Genomic DNA, 23,914 nt, shown 5'->3' with positions numbered 1-23,914 from the left:
TTGATTTTGGAGGGTCATCCAAAATTAGGGTTGGGCATCATTTAGATTTTAACGATTCTGATTCCAATTCCGATTCTTCCTTTTGATTCCGGTTCGTATCGATTCTCAATTCCGATTCTTTGAGCGGTGGAATTGAAACGGATCACATGCTTATTTCACAAATAAGAGGAACGTTTTATTTTTATTCAAAGGTGGGCTGCAGTTTGACGGGGCTTTTTCAATGTAAAATAAAGCCACACTAGAGCACCGCTTACTGTGCTCCACGGCTGCAACACAACAAGCACCTGGTCGCTACGGAAACCGAAACTTGCACATGTTAAATTTGGAACCCACGATCAGATTTGAAACCAAATCCTCCAAACGATTCCAATAAAGAAACGATTCCGATGGAATCATAATTTTTGAAACGATTCCAAGTAGGAATCGGTTCTCGATGCCCAACCCTATCCAAAATGTATTTCTGGTGAAGGGAGGGGCAGGTCTGTTTTGACTAAAAGTCCCAAAACTCCTCCGGTGGCCCCTTAAATAAATGTTGGACAGCAGGGGCGCCCGCCAGGAATTTTGGGCCCCATGACAAAAAAATCTAATTTGGCCCCCTCTGCGCAGCTGTTGTCACCACATCTCTAGGACCTAACTGTCCCATCAAAAGCTTTACATAACTCTAATTAAAGGCTTGCAACTGTCTTGCTGCTTGTAGTTCAATACTAGTACCAGCACAATATTTGCTGCTGGTGATTTGTACATGCATGCAAGCAGGGGTTAAATTGGAATTTGTTATGTGGGGGGGGCTCTCCCTAGGGGGGTCCGGGGGTATGCACCCCTGAGAAAAAAAATTGAAAAATAAACCGTTAAATGGCACTTTCTGGAGAGTTTTGTGCAAAGAAATGGAGAAATAGAGTCTTACATGATATGTGCAAAACTGCAAGGTTAAGAGTCTATATTTTGCATTGTTGTAGTATCAACAGGGCATTAGGGACAAAATAGACATGCCATTTCAAATATCTTTCATTTATTGTCAGAAATATCATGTTTTCAAAAGCATCACTTTCATCATATTTTTTGTGACGTATTTAGACTGCAAGCAGGCACATCCAGACACGAGTAGGCTCATGTGCTGGGGCTGAGCCCCGGAGAGCCCCGGCCCAATTTAACCCCTGCATGCAAGTCTAATATGTAGTTCACTATTTGATGCAAGATTGCCATATACTAATAGATAACACTAACACTACAGAACATTGACCCAAATTACCTAGTTCTGTATCACCACCACTTGATTACATACATTAGATACGATAGATTTTTTTGTGTTTGTGTGTTTGTGTGTGTGTGTGTGTGTGTGTGTGCAAGCTTCTCAAATAACTTGTCCATCATTATGGGAATAATAAAGTCTGTATCTATAGATGTCATTCCATAATTCAATCTAAATGAACGTATCAAACTGGATTATTTTAATATTGTCTGTATCTTACATGCAGGCTCAGGTAAGCTACTCACTGTTTCCAACTGTCCAGCATCCAGTACAGACAGTAGGTTGTTGTTTTTTTTTATTTTATTTCATAATGATCATTATGTGATAAAATAATTGTTATTAATGTGTTAGAATTTTTGTCATTAACAAATATTTCATTTTCTTTTTTTGTAATGGTAAAAAGAGCAAAAGAGACAGGGAAATCCCCACAGACTCCCTGCAATGATGCTAACTGGCATGTCATTGAACACAATGTTGCTCACCTTCTTCACTGGGACAAGGAGGGGCAAAGTTAGGGGGAGACTGGGGTGCTGACTCATCTGTTGTTAAGTCTGCTAAAAGGGTCAGGGACAATGATTGAATATGAATATCTTGCTAAACGTTTCCCTGCACTTATTAAATGGTGATTAAATGTAGGCTAACACTAGCCTAGTCTGTAGCTAGCTAGCTTATTTCACTATGGACATTAAGCCAACAGGTTAATGTCCACTCACAGACTAGAGGCTACCCACCTTTCTTGGTGAAAAACTGGGTTACAGTTTGATACCCTTTCCTTTGTTTTTCCTCTCTTTTCTCTCTTTCCTTTTTTGAAAACCAGATTTTGATATAACGTTACTTGGCAACATTGTGGTCACTGTAGTTCTGGCGCAACTAAACACCGTCGCTGAGTGCGCTAAGGCAGGACCAAAACATTTCATGCAGATACAGGGGGGTGGTCGGTCAATATGGATGTTTACTTTTTGGTCAATGGGGATATTTACTTCCAAAAACAAGTAAAACAAAGAGATCATTAATTTTATATTTATAGTTTTTACCTATTTTTTGGGGCCCCTGTCAGTCATGGGCCCTTGGAATTGTCCTAACTTTTCCCCCCTATACGACGCCCCTGATGGACAGTCCCTAAAACAAAGTTTTATTTTCTGAAATAATGCATACTGGCATAGTAACCCAAGTTATTTTTGACCCAACTCCTAGGTTAAAAAGGGACCAACTAATTTCTGGGTTATTTCAACCCAGAAAATTGGGTTGTTCTTTTGACCCAGAAGTTGGGTTTTATTAACTACAGTGTTGGGTTATTTTAACCCAACATTTGAGTCAAGTATTTAACCCAGAAGTTGGGTCAAAAAGAATAACCCAATTTTCTGGGTTGAAATAACCCAGAAATTAGTTGGTCCCTTTTTAACCCAGGAGTTGTTTTTAGTGTGTAATTTCTATTTTTTCATATTAATTTTTTGATTCCACATACCTCCTAGCAACTGCATAAGTACCCCTGGGATACAAGTACACCTGGTTGGAAAGACCTAGTATATATTGCGAACCCAGCATAAGCAAGTAGGTACCATTTTCCAACATAGTGTGAGAGCCATGTGAAAGCAATCCCAGCCCACTTTTTTTTCAGTATTTTGAGAACAGCCCCTTTAAATTAACGTAAGTGCTTGCGATTGAGCTCTAAATATTTTGGGAAAACCCAATTGGGAATTCTGTTAGTGCTGACCCTAGGCTAACCTTCTGTTTCTATTTTGAAGTTCTAAGAATAGCTTTGCTAAAGCTATGAGGTCACGTGATTGGCTGGACAAGATGACAGCATAGATTGAATTACCTCAACCCAGTGTTGTTAATTTTATTAATCTATTATGTTGAAACATTTTCTTTAATCATTTGAAAAATGTAATAAGATAAAAATGATCGTGATAGCTTAGAAAATGAGAGGAAAGTCTGACATTGAAGCCATTGACATTATATGCAAAGGATGTTCTGGTTTTCATGGAAAACCCAACACAATCTATTTGTTTGTCTGTTTGCTATCCTTTTTGGAGGGTCCAAATCTCCCCTGTTACCCCTAAAATGAGCTAGCTAAAACGCTGCAATTTCCAGCCAATATTCCATTTGTCCATCCCATCAAATCAAGGAGGACACAGAGGATTAAATAAAACATGATGGACTCTTCAGAAGAGGTATTTATCTTGTTATTTTTATGTCCTCTTCGTCTCCAAAGCTGAACACTATTGTTGTCCTTTCTCAGCGGTGACGTAAAACAATTCTGCATGCGAATGTCGTGAAATATTGTACGACTGTGGAACTCGCAGGATATCCTTTTTGCCAATGTAACAGACCTGGTGCACAGTTGAATCACAGTCTATGATTTCCTTAAAGTGGCATACGCTTTTGCAAATATTTAATGACAAGGACCTGTTAATTGTAACAGTACCATTCACTACCTTAATGACAATGACTTGGGTTTGCGCTCCTTTCAAGTGGTGCCTTCAACCTGCCGGGTGGCTAATTTATTTATTTGGAGCCCAGATCAGCTCTCAAAGCATATGGTGTCCCATGGCAACATCCTTGCCCATTCATCCACTTTATAATTTGTTCACTATACAGGGCAAAACCAGGGGTATGGTGTCCACTCTGTATTGTGAACATCTAATAATGTGCCAAATAATAGAGCATGAGACATAAGACAGACATTTCTGTTTCCATTAAGCACATGTTAAGAGCCATCTGCTCTAGCTCCTATTTTTAACACTATCCTCTTCTGATGGCAGAGAGCAATATTGAGAAAGTGTTGCTCTCTTAAAAGTCTGGCAGAAGTATGGCATCTGGTTTGTTTCTATATTTATGGACATGTGCCTGCTTATACAGTGTGCTTCTGTGTCTGTGTTTGTGTATTCATACCAGCTCATGTCCTGCCAGCCCCTCCAGCAGCTCCAGCAAGCGTCTTCCATCGCACAGATCTGAGAACAAATCCTCCACGGGTGGTTTTCCTGTCTAAAACACAGATACACATACAATTATCAATTCAAATTAAATATAATGTGCATTCATACTTAACGGTCCAAAGATTCAACATGATTATTAATACAAAGTTACATTTCTGCAATATTTAAGTCTGTAGAAGCATTTGGCTGCATGGCTGTAAAACCAGAAACAGCAACAACTGCAGGCAGTAACATGAGGTCAATTCACTCATTCCATGTAAAGGTCAAAGGTTTAATCCCCCTACTAGAGACTTTGCTCCTTATTGGCTGAAACCACATCAGAGTTGTTGGGAGTAGAGAGACATATTTTAGTAAGCACAAACCAGCCCTGTGTTTAATGTGAAGATAGCAGTTAATACCCAAGAGGTTGTTCTTCATCAGTGCTGGTAAATCTTGGTTTACAATCTAGCATTCACTTCACATTAGAAAACACTGCAGGCTGAATACATTGATAGTCTTCTCTGGGCCTTCCACAAAGGGAATAGGAGGAATTAAGGAGACAATTCAGTAAATATAAAATATCTTTGAAAAACAACATTTTATTTGTTTCCCTTAACCCTTGTGTTGTCCTTCGGGTCACTGGGACCCGAAGGACAACACAGGGGTTAAAGGGGTGATAGAATGCAAAACCGATTTTACCTTGTCATAGTTGAAAAACGACCCATTGACACCTCTTTCCTATGCAAATCTCAAAATTTGAAACAGCTGCTGAAAACGGGCGAATCTCAACAAAGCTAAAAGTTGACGTCAACTCCTCAACTCCTAGTCTTTGTCACGCCCCAACATTTGCATAGGCTACACCACTGACCTGAGATCAGGTCTTCTGAATCTAGGTCACGCAGATCTCAGAAATGTTATACATTGTTCGTTTGCTATTCCATCACTAAATTCACTTCTAAGACTTTTTTTTGCGAGAAATCAACTATGTAAAGCTCAAATATGGGCCGTTTACAATGGCTAATTGCAAATTTGGTAAGACAGTGTCGGACTTCACAAGCTTCACAATCTGCCGGGACAGGTGGCGGCTGCTGGCCGGGTTTGCTGCCTTCCCTGTCGGCCTCTCCCCCTTCACAGACCCGCTGAGCTGGAGCTCTGTCAGGATCTTACACACGAGCTGCGCTGTGTACTTTAGAAAGAAGAAAGTTTGGAAGTTTATTGAAGTTTATTAAGGATATTGAAAATGAATCACGGTTGTAAATGCAGTGTTCTAGACTGTAGCCCCACAACGGAATAGCCTACTGACCCAGAGAAAAGTGTTTAGAGCGATTATATCGGACAATGGAGCGGGAGTTGTGGATCTAACACAGCACCGCAGAGGCACTGGCAGAGGACTTGAAGGGGTTCACTCTCCGCTCCCCGCGCTTACTAGCTACAAGGTGAGTTGTGATTCTTTGGTGGAGTTTTTTTAATGTCCCAAGGGTAACGTTACAACAACACTAGTTGTAATGAAAGTGTTGAAACTTTGCATTTTGGCCCATGCATGTCCGGGCATGTAACAGACAATGTGTCTGTGTATGTGTGTGTGTGTGTGTGTGTGTGTGTGTGTGTGTGTGCGCAGCTCTGTCTGTGTGTGTTTGTGTGTGTGTGTGTGTGTGTGTGTGTGTGTGTGTGTGTGAAATATGAGCTGCTGTCTCGTCTCCAATGTATATGTGAGTGGTTCCTCAACCAATCAGCGCGCAGCTCATCTAAATATTCATGAGCATACCATATTTGGAAGAAAAGTTGTCGTTCCAAATGGCTCTATTTGGAACGACAACTTTTCTTCCAAGAGAGCCATTACATAGCGATAAATAAGGGCCAAAAAAATAAACCTGGGACATTTTCAGCCCAACCAATGTTACATGTCCTATTAGGAGACCTTAAGGAACAGTGTGAAATACCCCATATAATCATTCTATCACCCCTTTAACAGCCAAATAGCAGGGAACTACAATCAAGTTTGTTTAAAATAAATATATTTTGTTTAACTATTACCAGTTCAAGTACATATGACATTTTTATAATAAAAGTATGCAGATATAAGGCACAACTGGGCGCTATAATCCCAAACCATACAGTATATACAAAAAAGACCACTCTAAAACAATAACTTAACAATAATTCTAGAATACCCTTAAACATCACCATCTTTTCTCACTGATATATTAACCAGTAGACTTGGCTCTAAATTTGAGACTGATCAGTTAGTTCCATTTATCTTGCATTGCAAATGACCTTCACGTGCACAAGGTTTATTAGAGGTGTCATAACAGATTTGAGATCAGCTAATCTGGACTAATTTTTCCGCAACACTTGATTTAGCATGGTGAGCAGCATGATCGTATTATTTGAAAATTGCGAAAAATATATTATGAGAAAGTGTAAGAGGAATTGGTAAAGACAGGGAAGGGGCAAGGACAATAAGTAAGTAAATCTTTTCTTCTGCATGTATTGTTGAAGATAAAAAAGTTAAAACCATGCTTATGTTTAATATACTTTTAGGTAAAAAATTTTTACTTTGTGGGACTGAGTGAAGGAATGTTTCAATACTGATTAAGCCTAATCAGCATTTGTCTGGCTCACACCTTCTCAAGCTTCTAAAGAATTGATTAGGTCATGTTTGTTATTTAGCATGAATGTAGATGCTCTAGAAGACTTATTGTTTAAACAACTTTTGGGGAGCCACTCCCTGCGGGGCCAGACTGGGTTAGAACAAAGGAAATGCATATCTCTGTAGAATCGACACTACCATGATAAACAACCGTCTGTGGCCTGAAATTCAGAGGTGTGTCCTTATCCTGAGAGACAGGAATATAATTCGGATCCTGAGATGATCCCAGCGCTTCAACTGTGACCCCGCAAGGGGAAGCATGTTGAACTCCGCTGTTTACAGTGTATTTGTTTTGTCATATCGCATGACTGCTAACTGTGACCCGACAGTGGAAGCATGTTCGCAGACCGCTGTTTTACAGTGTAATTGTTTGTCATGTCACATGACTGATTGATGTAATTCCTGAAGAGGAGGCATGTCATTTCAGTCCGCTGTCAGCTGCAGTGTATCATTTGTTTTTGTCATGTCGTTTTCATCGTGTTGTTTTATTAAACCTTTTGCTTAACTTTCAATTCGACCCCAGCCTCTCCTTCCTCCTCAGAAATAAAACGATCACGTCTTTTTAGAGATTTCTTACAGTATTCAGCAGCATCATGTACAAATGACATCATAAATGTTCCCCGCATTATTACTGTCCTGTTTACTGTGGCAGAGATCTCTTTACCTGCATCAATCATGCACGTTTACAACAATGGCTGCCATGTAGAAGTCTCCACTCCTGCATCTAAAATACATTAGCATCGGCAGTGAGACAGAAAGAAAAAAGCCAGAACTGTGAGGAAAAAGAATAAACACAATATAGAAAGAAAAATGAAAAAAAGCGGGGGCGAGTATTTTTCTATAATGAAGAAATGTAGTTATCAATCTTGTGAGAAACATTCTCTAACATTTTCCTTTCATTTCTGTTCACTCCCTTTATCTTAAGATTTTATACTCAGTCTCCCCCACACATTCTCTCACATCTCATTCTCTTATGTTCTTATTTTGCTTCCTCTGTCTATCTTTCTCTTTTTCCATCCCTCTCTGCCCTCGACCTACGCCTCTCGGCATTGCCGTGAGACTCAATGTTATTAAGTCATTCTCAATTCACCAGGGCAGTGTGTGTTTGTGTGCGTGTGTGTGTGTTGGGAGTGGATTATTTGAATGGGTTGTGGACAGTGTGTTGTTGTAGGTGATAAGGGAAGAAACCACAGGTGAACACAGATAAAAGAACAGGAACCAAGGCACAAAAAGAATCATATGCACATTTGAATATCACTGGAAAACAGAATACACACAAATGAACACACCCATTAAAAATGTCTCTCTCTTGTCCATTTAATGACGGCCTTCTTCCTATTTCAAGTACACTCTAACAATGAAGACAGTTCTTCAGTTGTTATTTGGGCTGAATTGATGTTCCTATAATTGCAGCTCTCCAGACTTGAAATTTGAAACTGATCTGTACTTATAACTGAAGAATCATGAATTTTGTTTGACTCGTTAGTGAACACATACTGTATATATAGGGAAAGCTCAGAAAGCCTTTTTTTGTAAATAAAGAAACACCAAATAAGAATGAAGCAGTACCATTGGAGAGAAACAGTGGAAAGGTACATTAAAAGAGCAAAGATACCAATATGTCCAGGTAAGATGTCTGATGTTACATACACAGCTATAAAAATGTGAAAAACACTAACTTTACTATAATAAAACTGCACACTTACTGTTTTTCAGAAAGTAATGGGGGTGGAAGCAGTGAAAACACCACATTCATTTGTATTTATGGGTGATGCAGGTGCATGGCAAGAGAGGACATCCAATGTGTTGATGAAAACTTGTTGCATGATGCTGGAGAGGCATAGCCCTACAATTCTTTGTTAATATAATATAATAGAAATTGGAAGGGAAACAACTATGAAACAGAAGAGCAGTACTGTACTAGGCAATCTGGAAATTCCACCTGGTCACATGCTTTAAATCTACGTTTGTGGTTGAACAAAGGTAACCTCAGACAAGGGCCTTCAACTCCATCAGGGCAGGAAAAAGCGCTTAAGAGAGCTTTTGGAGGGACCTCGCATTGTCCATTACTTCTTAATAGGCAGGTCAGAAAAGTCAAGTAAAGCCCAGTAGCAGGATACCCACCACAGTCCACAGGGTATCAGCACCCCTAACACAAGTGAAAATCTACTAAGCACACACATTGTAACATCTATGAGCCCAGAACCCACCCAAACGCAATCAGCAGGAAAACGGAAGCTCAAGGGGCAAAGGATATTGTGGCCCAAATCCTGCATGAAAGAGGAATGGAAAACTTCAGATACAGACTTTGTTCAACTACTAGAAACCCTGAAGGGACCAGCTGAAAGGTAGCTGGAGAAAATGGGAGACATCAAATACACCTAAAGCGCAGAAATATTTGGAGTCAAGCAGAAGGGAAACAGGAAAGACCCATCAATCCAGCTGGTGTCAAGAAGACAGAAAGAAATAGCGAGGCTAGTGAAAGAGAGACGGCAGCAAAAGAAACAATGGAGGAAAGCCACAGAGGAGGGAATTAACGCCCTCCAGGCTTAAGTAAAACAGCAGGTAACAACACTGTGACGGAGCTGAAAATCTCAGAAAATAGCATAAGAAAAAGGAGCGGGCAAGAACTGACTTATACAAAGATCGTTACAAGTTTGTCAAGCCCCTGTTTGCTGATAAAATAAATCGAATGAAGAAGGTAAAATATATAATAACTTCAGTGTCTTGGCGCAAGGACTCTCCGCTTACCTGCTAAGCAACAACTTTGTTGACACATGGGTTCAAAAGGCTGGAGTTCAGGGATTTGCGGGCTGTCTAGAGCATACAAAAATCATCTGGCAGCAAATACAAACAGCCAAGAAGGAGAATAAGGATCTCACATTGTTTTCTTAGACCTGGCAAATGCCTTTGGGTCAGTGCCTCACGAAATCATTGTTAAAGGTCTATGGTGCTCTTTGGATGCTTTTATATAGGCCCCAGTGGTCCCCTAATACTGTATCTGAAGTCTCTTTCCCGAAATTCAGCCTTAGTGCAGCCACTAGACCCAGTCCCACAATGAGCTTTCCTTAGGAAGTGCCATTTCTGTGTTTGTAGCTATTGAGGAGGAGAGAGAGGGGGGGCAAGGTGGAGGGTGGGGGTGTGGTCTTGACCAACTGCCACTTTGCTCGTTTGAAAGCCATGTCGTCTCTCTCTCACTGGTGGGCCAAATTCTCTGGGCGGGCAAAGCAGAGAAAGGGGAGGTAACCTTGCTCCTTATGACCTCATAAGGAGAAGATTCCAGATCGGTCCATCTGAGCTTTCATTTTCTCAAAGGCAGAGCAGGATACCCAGGGCTCGGTTTACACCTATCACCATTTCTAGCCACTGGGGGACCATAGGCAGGCTGGGGGAACGCATATTAATGTTAAAAAAAATCTCCTAAAGTGAAATTTTCATGCCATGGGACCTTAAAAAAAAATCCAGAAAAGAAAAGTGAATTGACAAATTAATAAAAGTGGGTAGCCCTAGCTCCAAAAGTCTCTAAAACTTGTCAGATGAAGTAAAACCGTCAATTGCATATTTTTGACGTCATTACATATCATTTGCATAAAGCTTAGTGGCTGTGTAGACTGACTGTCTGCTGCTCACGACAGAAGAGGAGAGGGAGAGAGAGACCCTGTGCTGTTGGCAGATGAGCCATTGACTGTGATTATGTGGAGGAGCATGCATGGAAATTAATTACAATATATTATATGTTGCGTTTTCCCTGATGATCAGAAGTCACTAAATTTGTCTCTAGTCGCTTTTTAGAAATAAAGTTGTCTAAAAAGGTTTTGAAATGTTGCAAAATCTAGTGAGAAAGTCACCAAGTTGGCAAGCGTCGAGGCCGTGGCCTGGCAGAGGTGGCAGTGTCGGCAGTCCCCTGGGACGTTTGGCAGGCTTTGAGGCCATCATCAATTCCAATTTGTGGAAAGGTCTGGGGTCTCATTTATAAAACTGTGCATAGGATCCTTACTATAAGTGTACGTATGGCCAAAAGCCCAAACTGGCGTACGCCAAAAAAAAGTCCGATTTATAAAACCGTGTGTACGCACACCTGTAAGCAATGTTCCCTTTATAAATCACAGATTGACTACAAGTGTGCATACGTGGATCAGCCTCTTATACCGCCCTGTACACACCCATGCTCTAACCATAAATAGTCAATGCAAAGCACCTCGTGAATGCTGATCAGTATGTTAATGACCCTGGCAGTTGTTCTTTCGTTACACCGAATCATGCCGAATCATGACGACTGGCGGAGAAAAAGCAAAAAACTTCTCAGACGTTCAGGAATTGCTGCAAATTGAATTATAATTTCAGCCTGTTCTTGCACAGTGTATGGAACCCTGATCTATAGACTACCTATATTAATAATACGTCCAAAACGGCAGGCATTACGGCACTCAGGGACAGCTTTGATATACCAGACGTATATAATAAGAAAATTTCACTTTATGAGGTTTTTTAACATTAATATGCGTTCCCCAAGCCTGCCTATGGTCCCCAATTGGCTTAAAATGGTGATAGGTGTAAAATGAGCCCTGGGTATCCTGCTCTGCCTTTGAGAAAATGAAAGCTCAGATGAGCTGTTCTGGAATCTTGCTTGTTATGAGGTCATAACAAGCAAGGTTACCTCCCCTTTCTCTGCTTTGCCCGCCCAGAGAATTTGGCCAACCCATGAGAGAGAGACATCATGGCTTTCAAACAAGAAAAGTGGCAGTTGGTCAAGGCCACACCCTCCACCTTGCCCCGCCCTCTCTCCTCCTCAATAGCTAGAGACACAGAAATGGCACATCCTAAGGAAAGCTCATTGTGGGACTGGCTCTAGTGGCTGTAATTCTGCACCAAGGCTGAATTTCGGGAAAGAGACTTCAGATACAGTATTAGGAGACCACTAAGGTCTATATAAAAGAGACTTCAGATACAGTATTAGGAGACCACTAAGGTCTATATAAAAGAGACTTCAGATACAGTATTAGGGGGCCACTGAGGTCTATATAAAAGAGACTTCAGATACAGTATTAGGGGACCACTAAGGTCTATATAAAAGAGACTTCAGATACAGTATTAGGGGACCACTAAGGTCTATAGAAAAGAGACTTCAGATACAGTATTAGGGGACCACTAAGGTCTATATAAAAGCATCCAAAGAGCACCATGTCATGGGACCTTTAACAGAACTATATATTATATCCAAACAAGCCTTAGCGATGAAGTTGAAGATTATATATAATATTTATTTTTTTAAAACACTTAGCTGTCTGCCATTTCCCTCTGGAAACAGCCGGTGGCCGCCAGAGAGACGAGGACCTGTATTTGGACCGGGATATGGCATGGTTCCGGCGCATTGCCCTCTCTACTGGACCCAATTCAGTACATAGATCCATGAGCTCAGCTTTAGAAAATCTAAATCGGCATATTAGCCAGTAATCGTCATGGTCGCTGATGGTCTCTTTTTCTCCTGATTCTTCCATTAGCGTAGTCCTCCTGCAGGGCCAGCAGTGCCATCATGCAGCATTACGCACAGGTTCATGGCAGTATTAATATGTAATTTGTAATTTGTGATTGTTAACACCTTGCCAAAATCACAGCATCAACTAGTGGTATCCCTCACTCTGAGATACAATTTGAAGACGAAATAAAGTGTAATAGGCAAACACACTTTTCTTCATGCAGGTTTTGTCACGAACAGTATTAAAGTTCGGACTGATAATGAGGACATGAAGGGTAACGATTGCACGAGAGCTTAACGGCTGTATTTTCAGACTTTGACATTTGATGATATATGCACAGTTTTAAAGACATTTAGTTGTGTTCTCCCGTTATCTAATGCTAGGGTATTTGATGCTATCCTGTATTCCATGCAGTTGGGCCATCTCCTCCTTGATCCTGCGCTCCGTAGCGGACAATGCAATGGCAATACAATGCCGATTAAATATTAAGAACAAATTTTTATTTAAGATTTGAGTTGGATTTTACAAGGTGTTTATGGAACAGTTATCACTCAGTACAAGCGCAAATAACACTGCTGGATTTCATCTTCATGGTAACGTGGATGATATGCAGTGAAAGAATGTGCGTGAGGCATCAATACTAGAAAATATTACGAGTAATCTTATTCTCATTTACTCTCTGCAGTCTGACTTCAGTTCACCACCTCACCATCTGCGTCGCCAATTCCTATTTTGTCTCCAAAATGTGCGTACGCATGGGTCAGAGTTTGCGTGGACGACCCCGCATTCTCCCGTCAAGTTAGTTTTTTATAAATCACAAACTTTGCGTGGGAAGCGGCGTACGGCCATTTTCAGCCCCCTTTTGTGCGTACGCCACGTTTATAAATGAGACCCCTGGACTGTAGAAATCAGATGGAATCGCATTTTAAACCACTTTCATATGTGGTTTGGAACCCATTCGCAAAAATCACATTTTGGGTGTTTTTTTGCTATCCAGACTTAAGCCTGAATATCATTTGACCGGGAGAGTTATAAACAAACTCTCCCAGTTGAAAATAAATTAGTCTAAAAACGTTTAATTAATTAAAAGTGTTGGTGCTGTCATCTTTAGTGCTTACTTAATGGAGGAATAAACACACATGCTCATCGTTGGCGCTGGGGTGGCAGTAGCTCAGTCTGTAGACAGACAGAGTGAAAACATTGGAATTTCACCTTGCAGGATTAATAAAATATAAATTATTATATTATTATTCAACCAGAACGGATAGTTGCTTTTATTTTGCACATGCACAGTTGTACATCTCTCACAGGGCATGACTGTATCAGTGTAAGAACACACCTTAATGACACATTATTCTATATGTTAAAAAAAAGCATGGTAGAAATTGGGCTATATTGCATGACTTTTTCTTTTAAAACTGGAGGTGCGAGTTAAAAATGCAGTTATGAAGTATGAAGAAAAAAATTTATTAAAAAAGATTTGAAAATCTCTTTTGGCTATTTTTAGATGGTCTCCAACTTCAGCTGGTCGATTTTCATCTACTTTCAAAACACCAAAGTTATGACTCTAAGAAGAAGTGGTGCGATGTTTGTAACAAATTGAGTCGTGATGTGACACATTTAAGATGAATGGCTGCTTTGAGTGACCACAATTTTGTCTTAGTGACAGGCAACATCAGCTGTCTGACTCAACAGTTAACTGACTCCCCATCATAGGAAAGAATTATAAAATTATGGGATTATGTTTTAGTCCAGATACTTGAGCCCAAAAAGCCCCAGGTGGATATCTGATTAAGTTAATATAACAATTAATGAAATTGTCACAAGGTAATTGCAACAACAGCCAACCTGAGGCCAGGAAGTCTTCAGGAATAAGAGAGCTGGTTGGTCTCTGAGGCAAAATATAATTAAGACGCTATGTGTATTCCATGTAAATGATTGATCCTTGTGTATAGAGCATGGGTCATGTCATGGGAGATATTTTATCACACAAAGAATAATTTCATTTGAGCAATCATACAAATAAGGTTTTACATTTTTGGAATGTTACCTAATGTAATATGTTGCTATGGTGTGCCTGCTTCCCTAGTAACGACGAGCAATCAGATTGGAGACAAAACCACCATCAGAAATCATCTGAACAACACACATGAACTAGTCCATTTTACTATTGGCTTGAAATTTGGCACACTGTGCAATAACACTTCCCCTTTTCATACATGCACTGAGATGACAGGAAATGAGGAAAGAGAGATGAGGAATGACAAAGTCCCTAAGGCTGTAGTTCTTGGTATGTCACCATGGACAAGCAAATATTACTCAAATAAAACTGTGATTCTTTAAAATCTCCTGTGCAGAATGGTATATGTGAAGATATTGTTTTCACACTTATCTGCTCAAGGGGAAAATGTTTAACAAATTAACGATTTATGACATCACAACTGGTTTGTAGCCAATCGTTTTTCTCCCAACTTTTAGGGTGATGTGGAAATGTAAAGCCTCCAGGTAAATCACACGGGCGACTGTGGCTCAGGTGGTAGAGTGTTCGTTTAGCAATCGGAAGGCAGATCGTTCGATCCCTGGCCCCTGCAGGCCCAGCGTGTTGAAGTGTCCTTGGGCAAGTCACTGAACCTCTAATTGCTATCGGTGTGTGAATGTTTATCTGATGAGCAGGTGGCACCTTGTATGGCCCTTGTCCACCAGTCTGTGAATGTAAAGTGTTTTGAGTAGTCGTTAACATTATATAAATGCAGGGAAGGAGGAGACATCTTGTGTCCAGCAGTACAACTTTTGAAATTTTGTTTACATATTTAGATATTCTGGATTTTTATTAAGGGAAAAGGAGTAAGATTAGTCGTAAATTGAACGTTTTGGTTTAAAAAAATAAGGAATACGGAACCCCCCTGGGGTCAGCTGAGAGAAAAAAACTAAACCGTGCGCACAGAATAAAAATCCATGCCCTCAGTTTCATAAATTGTTCTCACGGATTCATAATCCGTGCTCTCGGTTTTATAAACGTGACCAAAGTTAGAAAGATATTCACAGATTCCAACTATCGGGATCATTTACTCTATAGCGAAATATAATTTTGGGGAATATTCTTTGCTAAAAAAATTGTAATGGGAGTCATAACAAATTTTCTACTCTCCAAAATTATGCATATGCTTATTTTTAAAATAAATAAATAAATAAAATAATTTTTAAAAAGTAAGTGCTGTAGTAAAACCAGCAGAAGACTAATTATCTGTGAGGCAAGTTTAGAGACACCACTCTTTTTAATTATTAAAATATTAAATGTTTTTGGCAAAAAATATTCCCCAAAATTATATTATGCTTATTTTTGAAAGGTAAGTGCTGTAGTACAACCAGCAGCGGGCCTTCTATGTGCGGAGTAGTTTTGGAGACATGACTCTCTGTAATTATCACAGATATTAATTATGACATATAATTAAATTTTTTGGCAAAACATATTTACCAAAATTATGAATATGCTTAATTTTTAAAAGTAAGTGCTGTAGTACAACTAGCAGGAGACAAGTTATAATTGAGGTAAGTTTGGAGACACTGCCTTATTTAATCATTTAATTAATACATATTTTTGTTGTATCTCTCTCTGTAGTTTGTAGACGGTCCCTAAGCAATCGTCTTACTGCCGCCTCAACGCCAACGCCGGCTGCTCGTGGAGACCAATGTTATTTCTCCAGGTTTGAGGACGGCTCATTTAGATGAAAATGAGTTTGTAGCTCGTTGTTAACCTTACTACGTTAGGGAAGATGCATTGTTTGTGATTTAATAACATTTTGCTATAGAGTAATTGATTTTTTTTCAGCTGACCCCAGGGGGACTCCGTACATTCCTTTCTTTCAGCTCTAATAAAGAATCGACTAGCAGGTAAATCCACCCATATATATATGTAAGCTTGGACTATGGAAAGTAGATGTGTTCTTCTGACAAAAAGTATGTAAACTTTTATCTTCAACTGTACATGGGACATATGAACAAGCAGGCCTCTAGCAAATGGGAAGCAGGGCAGTTGTTTATTTGATATTACAGAGCGCATCTTTACAGAGCAGTTTTCTAACAAAAATAAATAAATAAATAAATAAAATAAGACAGCTTAAGAGTTTCTTCTGATAAGATGTAAACTGAGATGATGTCAGACGCGTAACTATCGGTAAGCAGGGTAAGCTGTGTTTACGGGCCCGGACCAATCAGGGTCCCGCATGACTGGAAGATATTGACAGCCGGGGCCGCCTATTGCATTTTCATTACTCACGACAATCCCAGCAGTCCCACGTGCAGCCACTGACCAAGCGGGAGTGAGAACGGGTCAAATTCATTTCCTTGTTTCTGTTATGAAGACGAGACGTGTGTGACTCGAACATCTCACATTTACCAACAAAACGTACAGCGAAAGACTTTTCAGACCGCCCTGCCAACCTGTACACATTTTTTTTTAAAAGATTATTTTCTGGGGGGCTTTTCCCTTTATTATAGAGAGACAGTGGATAGACAGGAAAGGGGAAGAGAGATGGGGGATGACACGCAGCAAAGGGCAGCAGGTCGGATTCGAAACCGTGCCGCTGCAGGACTCAGCCGATATGGGGTGAACGCTCTAGGCCGGTTACACACTGCCGGCGTGGCATGAGCGTGGCGTTTCTGTTGCGTGTCAGCTGCGTGTCAGCAGCGTGGATTTTTCTATGTCTTTACACACCAGAAACGTGTCTGACGCTGCGCTGCTGCTGCTAGCCTTGTCGGGACACATGGATGTTTCCCATTGATAAAATGAAATACCATGTTAAACATAAATATATACTGATTTGATTACAGCAAAGACAACGTCGGCAGTATTGACGGCAAAATAGGCTACAAAATATTTCTTTATTGACAGGTGCAATATTAGAAAATATATATTTTTTTATTACATTCATATATCTGCATTTATATCAAAACATAGAGGCTTTCAAACATCAACATGTCATTTATTAATATGCATTCGTGTCTAAATGACATATAAACATATTTTCCTATTCTATTTTGCCTGGAAACGCTTCCAACACGCTCGCGTCTCGCGTAAAAAAATAGGCGTCGGTTCTATTTCTAGCAGGCACGCGTCTCAGGCGCGTCTCACGCAGGCAGTGTGTAAGCTCTAACGGTACAGATCCACTTTTGCGACACGACTGTCGCGACGTCATATAGCCATGGTTGATGCTCCACGCCCCTAACCAGCAGCTGATTGGACGAACGCGTGACGTCGGTGTGTCTACTCGAGAATTTCAACAGAGTGTCATGGCGGCTCGTTGAGAATACGATCTCGTATTTTACAAAAATAGTTCACCGAAATGTGTTTCTGAAAACATTTTAAGTGAGAAATAGGCCATGCAGTTGCTGAATATGTCTTCATTTCAGATCAACAAAGGTCAGTTTGAAAGATTTTCCTCTACTTCTACTATTCATTTGCATAAAGCTGGGCATCGGCCAGCTTTTTGACGTGCAGCATTTTTTCAAATGTAGCGCCGCCTTCCCGGAATGCTTTGCAGGAGCGTTGAAGTCGCTTGACGTCACCCATAGGAATAGAGCGGGGAGCGACGCGACAGAAGTGTCGCACGGACAAGTGGATCTGCACCGTTACTGGGTGAGCTAGAGGTCGCCCCAACCTGTATACATTTTAACATCAATGTACGCTGTAACGTTTTTTCACTATAAAGTCAGTGAAGCGGCTGCTGTTTCAATACTGTCTGCTCTCTGCAGCGGGCGGGGCTGCTGCTCCATTTCCCCCGCAACAGTCGCACGCACACGCACACACGCGCACACATGCACACACACACACACACACACACACACACACACACACACAATCACACACGGTGGATGCAGAAAAAAACGCAGATGAGACGACAACTACGCTCGTTATTGTAAGTGCAATGATAAGTTAAAATCCAATAAGTCCTTTATCAAACCATATGAGTGTGTGTGTGTGTGTGTGTGTGTGTGTGTGTGTGTGTGTGTGTGTGTGTGTGTGTGTGTGTGTGTGGCCAGGATAGGAAATTAACTAACAATGTAAAGATCAACAAGCCACTGACAGTGACATATATGTTCATATTAGATTCATTCAATAAATTATTATTTTTTGTCTTAAATCCACCAGCCATTTTCACATTATACCAAAATTTGCGAATCCTGAGCCTTTTTGGTAAGATTCCTTGGACATCTCAGCCCAGAGTAATTCATTAATAGTAATAATTATTATTCTCCCCAAAACAAGTTTCCTTTTTATTTTTAAAGTACTATACAAAAAAAAAAAAACAATCTCTTATATGCTGTGTCTCTATGATCCTAGCCTGTCCTATTCATGGTAGCCTACTCATGGACATTGCGCCGTCATCACGTGCTGTAGTAGGGGGGCCGCCTTGATAATCCTGCTTAGGGGCCCGGTGTTGGCTCGTTAGGCCACTGGATGATGTACAGAGGTGAGCTGCTCTGCAGAATGCTTACAACAATTTCACAGGCAGGAAACTGTAAATGTATCTAATATCAAATGTATCTAGTAGTTATAATTAATGCTTTAGTGTCTCCTTCTGGCCCACAAGCAAGTGTGTCTTCTAAATCGGACTGTGATGAATTCCTCCACTTCTTTGTGAATAAGATCAGAGATGTTAGGACCAACATCTTACCATCACTTCCTCAGAACTCTGCATGTCACTTGCCTCCCGCTCATTTTTGGTCCACTTTTAAACCTGTGACACTGAATGACATCATTTCTCTGCTACAGACTTTGAAACCCTCATCTTGTCCTATGGATGTTGTCCCTACTGTGCTATTTGTTCAAGCTTTTGACTCCATTGGCCCCTGCATTGTTGAGATGCTAAATACCTCACTTTTAACTGGTGCGTTCCTAGTTTTTTAAACATGCTGTTGTTAAGCCTGTACTTAAAAGCCCACGTTGGACCCACTTCAACCTAAGAACTACAGGCCAATATCAAAACTACCTTTCATGTCAAAAATTTTAGAAAAAGTTGTAGCAGAGCAACTCACCCTTTTCTTAGAGAAGCACAAGCTGTTTGATAAATTCCAGTCTGGTTTCCGTAAAAGGCATTCAACGGAAACTGCACTTTTAAAAACTCTAGTGATATTATGATGTCAGCTGATTCAAAGGATTTTACAGTTTTGGTCCTATTGGACCTTTCTTGCGTTTTGACACTATTGATCATACCATTATGATAAATAGACTTCGTGATTTGGTTGGTATGTCTGGACGATCGGTTTTAAAATGGTTCTCATCCTACCTTTCTGGTAGACATTTTAGTGTTCAGGTTAATCAGATATTGTCTGAAACTGCAGAGTTGTCGTGTGGGGTGTACCTCAGGGGTCTGTGTTGGGACCTATTCTGTTCCTCTTGTATATTTTTTCCTTTAGGACAGATAATTAGTCAATTTGGAGACATATCGTACCATCTCTATGCGGATGATATCCAACTTTACCTGTTCTTTTAAGGAAACTGAGTTTTCCAAACTGTCATCTTTAATAAGCTGTTTGTCTAGTATCAAACAGTGGTTATGTGACAACTTTCTGCTTTTAAACTCAGAAAAACAGAAACTCTAATTATTGCCCCTGAAAGTCGTATCCCTGAGATAAAGCATCATATATGGGGGACTTAGGCTTGTCTGTCCAGCCGAGTCTCAGGAGCTTAGGTGTGGTTTTTGACTCAGCTATGGTCTTTGGATCACCACTCTAAACTATTAGTTAGGAACTGTTTCTTCCACCTGAGAAATATCTCTAAGTTAAGACCACTTGTCACTAAGGATGAATTAGAGATGATCATTCATGCTTTTATTTCTTCACGCTTAGATTACTGTAACAGTCTTTTTACTTGTCTGAGTAAGAATCAGCTTTATCGTCTCCAGACTGTTCAGAACTCTGCTGCAAGGCTTTTAATGCACATTAACAAAAGAGCACACATCACGCCTGTTTTAGCAGCTCTTCACTGGTTACCAGTCCAGTATAGAATTCAATTTAAAATCCTGGTCATTACTTTCAGAGCCTTGCACGGTCAGGTTCCTTCATACATCTCTGATTTGATACAGCTACATACCCCCACCCGTAGTCTGAGATCATTAGGTCAGATGCTATTAATGGTTCCCCGCACTAATTTTAAAACTAGAGGTGATCGGTCATTCCAAGCAGTGGCTCCTAGGCTGTGGAATGACTTGCCTCTCTCGCTACGTTGTGTGGATTCTGTCGAATCTTTTAAGGGGCAGCTGAAGACTCTGCTGTTCAAGCAGGCTTTTGCTTAGTCGATGGGTTTTTTATGGTTGTTTGTTATATTTTCTGTTTGTATTTCAATGTGCTCGTATTGTGACTTCTTGTGTTGAATTGCATTTCGTTGTGAAGCACTTTGTGATTTTTATCTGTGAAATGTGCTATACAAATAAATTTTACTTACTTACTTATAATAATTCATATCTCTGAGGATTTCAGAGTCTCTGAGCTACAACTTGTTAAGTAAATAAAGACACCGAGAGCTGTGTATTCCACCTGAACATTCACTTGAACTTGTGTGTCTTCCAAAACAGGCCCCGTCACACTATAGTCAGGCCCGGATTGGCTAATCGGGAGCACCAGGAAAATTCCCGGTGGGCCGGTCTGTTTTTTTGGCCGCGAGGGCCGTTCTTGTCATGGCACTGGGTTTAAATATGGATGCTGTCCCTAGGCTGCCTGCACTTACAACAGCCCCACTTTTTTCCACTATGAGAAGATAGGTCTTCTTCTCCCAGAAGAATAAATCTGTATCCACCCTTTGCCAAGGTCTCTCCTGCACTGGGGTGGTCAGCAACGGCTCTCTGTGCTCTGCTCTGTGCTGTGAGCATGCGTTACAGTTCTCCACCAACTGGCTGATGTGTACGGACAATCCTGGCCACCAGACTGGCGTGCTCTTGCTCTCCACTTGACAATACCTTGATGGCCACTGTGGAGGTTGTTGAGTTTCTTTTCTCATACAGTGGGGAATAACAATTCTTTGCCCCCTGAGAAGCAGCTCTCCTGCCAGTGTGAGCGTCTCTCTCTCTCTGGCCAGTATGGCCCCAGTTCCGGAGGAAGGGCATGTTTCTCAGGCCACTCTGTCTTGCAGTATCTGATAAGTTTTGCACAAACTGGGTCAGCTTTCTGTTTCTCTTGAATTCCCTTCAATCTTGCTTCTGTGGCAGGAAGGCTTTGGATGACAGCGTCCACAAAGACTTTAACCTCTGCCTCATTGTCTTTTTCCTCCTGTGTGAGTGTGTGTTTTACAGGGGCTCTTGAAAAGGCGTCTGCGGTTATGAGGCACTTGCCTGGCATGTCAAAAGTGAACTTCATCCTCCTGGGAGGGAGTTCACCTAGAGCCTTAGTACTCAGGAGTGGCACCAAAGGTTTATGATCAGTCTCTAACTTAAACTTCAGTCCCAGGAGGTAGGGCGTCAGCCGTTCGCACGCCCAAGTTGCAGCTAAGGCCTCCTTTTCGATCTGTGCATAATGTTTTTCAGCCTCAGACAGGGCTCTGGAGATGAACATGATGGGCCTCCATGTTCCATATGTCTGTTTTTGGCTGAGGACAGCCCCAAGACCAAAGGATGAGGCGTCAGCCGACACCCAAGTCTCTGCTGTGGTTGAATAAGGTGCCAGCACCCGTGGTGAACTCAGTTCGTTTTTAAGTTTCTGAAAGGCCTCTCTCTGTGGCGCTTCCCAGCACCACTCATTCTTCTCACTTAACAGGTCTTTAATGGGTCAGGTGTATGATGCAAGATGGGGTAAAAACTTTCCGAGATAATTAACCATACCCATCACTCTCCTCACGTCCTCGACCCCAGTTGGTTCAGGCATCTCCATAATGGCTCTGACCTTGCCTGGGTCAGGTGTCACGCCCTCTGCTGTGACTCGATGACTCACGAACATAATGCTCTCTTTTGTAAACTGACATTTTTCGTTCAGTGTGAGCCCTTCTTCCTTTAATCTCTTCAGCACCATGTGTAGTCTCTCATTGTGTTGCTGAATGTCTTTCCCATACACGACTATGTCGTCCGCATGGCACACCACACCATCGCATCCCTCCAACATCTGCAACATGCAACGCTGGAAATTTTCCGGAGCTGATGAGATCCCGAATGGTAGGCGATTGAATGCATATCGCCCAAATTGGGTGATAAATGTAGTAAGGAGCCGGCTCTCCCCTGACAATGGGATCTGCTAGAAGCCGGAGGTTGCATCCAGCTTTGTAAAAACCTTTGCTCCAGCCAGCATGGCTAGTGTGTGATCTATTGCTGGGAGAATGTGTCTCTCTCTTTGCACCCACTTGTTTAAGTGTGTCAAGTCCACACACAGCAGAGTCTTTCTAGGCTGAGCCTTCGGTGCCACAACCATGCCCGCACACCAGGGTGTTGGCTGGGTCACTTTAGAAATTACTCCCATTTCCTCCATCCGCCGAAGAGGCACCCGGCGTGGGGATGACAGGGCAAATGGGACAGCACCTGGCACCAGCTCGATTTTGTAAGGCTCCTTCAATTGCCCCAAGCCTGAAAACACGGTAGGGTACTGCACTTTAAAATCTTCTTGGTGGGCTTGAACTGTGTGGACACGCCTTATTAGCTTGAGTGCTTTTATAGCAGGGAGTCCCAACAGTGGCTTCGACAGTCCCTCCACAACATAAATGTCTTGTTCTGTTGTTTCCTTTTCAATACTCAGCTCACCTTTAAAGTGTCCTTTAACTTCCAGTCTATGATTTTCTGGTCCATACAGCACTTTAAGTGGCGGCTGCAATGTCCCATGCTTCTTAAAGGAGTACTTGCTTCTTGAAATTGCTGTGACACTTGCTCCAGTGTCCAGTTTAAACACAGTTGTTTCCCCATTCAAGTGAAACATCTCCACCCCCTCTTCCTCTCCCTCAGAGCACATTTCTCCAAGAAAAGCAAAGTCCTCGTCCTCTTTGCTCTCCTTACGTGCCTCTGTGATGTCACGGACACCGCCAGTCAACCTACATTTCTTTGCAAAGTGTCCCTTTTTGCGACAACTCCTACACTCTGCATCACAGGCGGGGCAATCCTTCCACGTGTTTCCTTGAAAGTCCGCACGTGCCACATTCTGTATTTGCGTCAGTTTTCTCCTTAGCTGTCTTCTGCCACTTCATATGCTTCTTTGCATATTGCTTCAACATGTCCTGTAGCTTGTTCTGTCCCTCGCAACACTGGCTGCTGCTTTTTCACTGCTGCACTCTGTCTCACTCTCGTCATGGCTTTTGCTAGTGTTAAGTCAGCGTCCAACTGTAAACTTTCTGACAGTTTAGCATCTCTGATGCCAACCACAATCCTGTCCCTTATTAAGTGTTCTCTCAGGGCCCCGAATTCACAATGCTCAGCCAGTGTGTGTACTGCTGTTATAAAGGACTCGACACTCTCACCGGGTTCTTGGCTCCGTCTGTTGAAGCATGCTCTTTTGAAGATAACGTTCCGCTTGCTAACACAATGTGCCGTGAACACCTCCGTGACGGTGTTGTAAGACTTCTTCTGTTCGTCCGTGAGGGGTAAAACTTTAAGAATATCTTCGGCGTCATCGCCGGCTGCATACATGAAGGCATTCACTTGAAACTCTTGTG

The 23,914-nt window shown here is 41.5% G+C and overlaps 1 protein-coding gene across 23 annotated transcripts in view; it reads right to left on the bottom strand.

Moving 5' to 3' along the window:
* The window catches only part of dmd (dystrophin), a 470,394-nt gene that overhangs the window by 314,526 nt on the left and 131,954 nt on the right, over positions 1-23,914 (bottom strand). For all 23 annotated transcript variants that reach the window (XM_039793561.1, XM_039793552.1, XM_039793539.1 and 20 more), the window contains exon 3: positions 4,145-4,237. In XM_039793561.1, the coding sequence (XP_039649495.1) occupies positions 4,145-4,237 (93 nt within the window). The remainder of the gene's footprint in view (positions 1-4,144; positions 4,238-23,914) is intronic.

Source organism: Perca fluviatilis, chromosome 24 (genome assembly GCF_010015445.1).
Source record: "Perca fluviatilis chromosome 24, GENO_Pfluv_1.0, whole genome shotgun sequence".
In the NCBI taxonomy this organism is placed as follows: Eukaryota; Metazoa; Chordata; class Actinopteri; order Perciformes; family Percidae; genus Perca; species Perca fluviatilis.
This window is presented reverse-complemented; position numbering and strand designations above follow the sequence as displayed.